Raw genomic sequence first — 1362 nt, forward strand, 5'->3', positions numbered from 1 at the left:
TAACCACATCTTTTAAGAGCCTTTAGTACTTCCTTTGACCCCTTGTAGGCTCTATCTCAATTCTTATTAGGGAAGTTATGAGTAAGAAAATTATCAAAAAATGCTTGAGCTTTATTATCAAGTTCAGGTACTTGTCGTCCACCACCTCTATTCTTTTGAAAATCCTCTATAGCATTAGCTATGCTACATGCATAAGGTTGATTTCTACCATTAGGTCTATAATCTGTAACAATCTCACTTCCTTTAGTTATAGTATATTTTAAGGGTATTTGATTAGTACGATAAAAACCTCCATTATCATCAACCTGTACTTCAGGTATATTTGGGTTAACCCCTCTCTCACCTACAATAACAGGTGACTCAGATCTAGTACGAGATCTCTCTCTTTTAATCTCAGGATCCTCAGAGTTAATCTGAGGCCCTGAACTACTAGAACCAATATTAGCTGAAGGATTTGAGCTAGAACTAGACATATGAATATCTCTAGTTTTTTCTGAATTACCTAACATAGGTAGTTTACATATATTCAGTTTTCATTCTATAAATTCTATTATAGAATGAACCAAATCATATAAAATACCACAATTAGCAATTAGAGGTATAGATTCTACAAATATTATTATATAATTTACTATTGACCCTGCCAAATCAATATTAAGAATTGCAATGTTATATAAAGAACCATCTATTATAACAAAAAGAGATTTTACTAAAAAACATAATAACATAAAGACTAATATTGTGCGTATTTTATTTTTACCTAAAAATGAATAGATAAAAGGTGATAAAAAATAAATTATTCCAGATGTTACCGCTATATTTATACCGAATATTAAATCACTCTCTATTAGAGTAAAGCCAAAAAAGTATTTGGACAAGACTCTAATTAAAAATGCTACTGCGACTGCCTTAATAATGAAATATAAAAGTTTTAAGGGTTTATACATTATCATCCTTGTTATAATTATCTTCCTCTTAATCTGATTAGCCAACTTTCGGTTTCGCACATAAAAGATAATACTAATGCAAATACCTGAATATAAAAAAATTTTAAAACAAATTAACACGAATGTCATTAATATAAATTATTTAAATAAATAATATGTTATTTTTCTTGTATATATATAATAGGGAAAGCAACTAAATAAAACTCTATTATCAAACTAATCTTAAGGCTTTATAGGATCGGTGAGCCGTTACCTCCGTTCTCTCGTCTATTCCATCCTAAAACTCACTCAAAAAACAGAGTAAAATTTAACTTAATCCCTTTAGAAATCTATAAATGAGAATGAAGATGTTTCACTCCTCACTAATCTTTAATACATTGTTCAATTTATTAGTATCTAATAAATCAAACAGCGA

The 1362-nt window shown here is 28.9% G+C and overlaps 1 protein-coding gene across 1 annotated transcript; it reads right to left on the bottom strand.

Moving 5' to 3' along the window:
- Positions 1-56: 56 nt before the first annotated feature.
- On the bottom strand, positions 57-509 carry K452DRAFT_314240 (uncharacterized protein; the record flags this gene model as incomplete). Its single annotated transcript, XM_033543734.1, has 1 exon — positions 57-509. The coding sequence occupies one exon, from the start codon at positions 507-509 to the stop codon at positions 57-59; it is 453 nt and encodes a 150-aa protein (XP_033390788.1).
- Between the last annotated feature and the right edge of the window lie 853 nt (positions 510-1362).

The sequence above is a fragment of the Aplosporella prunicola genome (genome assembly GCF_010093885.1).
Source record: "Aplosporella prunicola CBS 121167 unplaced genomic scaffold K452scaffold_291, whole genome shotgun sequence".
Lineage (NCBI taxonomy): Eukaryota > Fungi > Ascomycota > Dothideomycetes > Botryosphaeriales > Aplosporellaceae > Aplosporella > Aplosporella prunicola.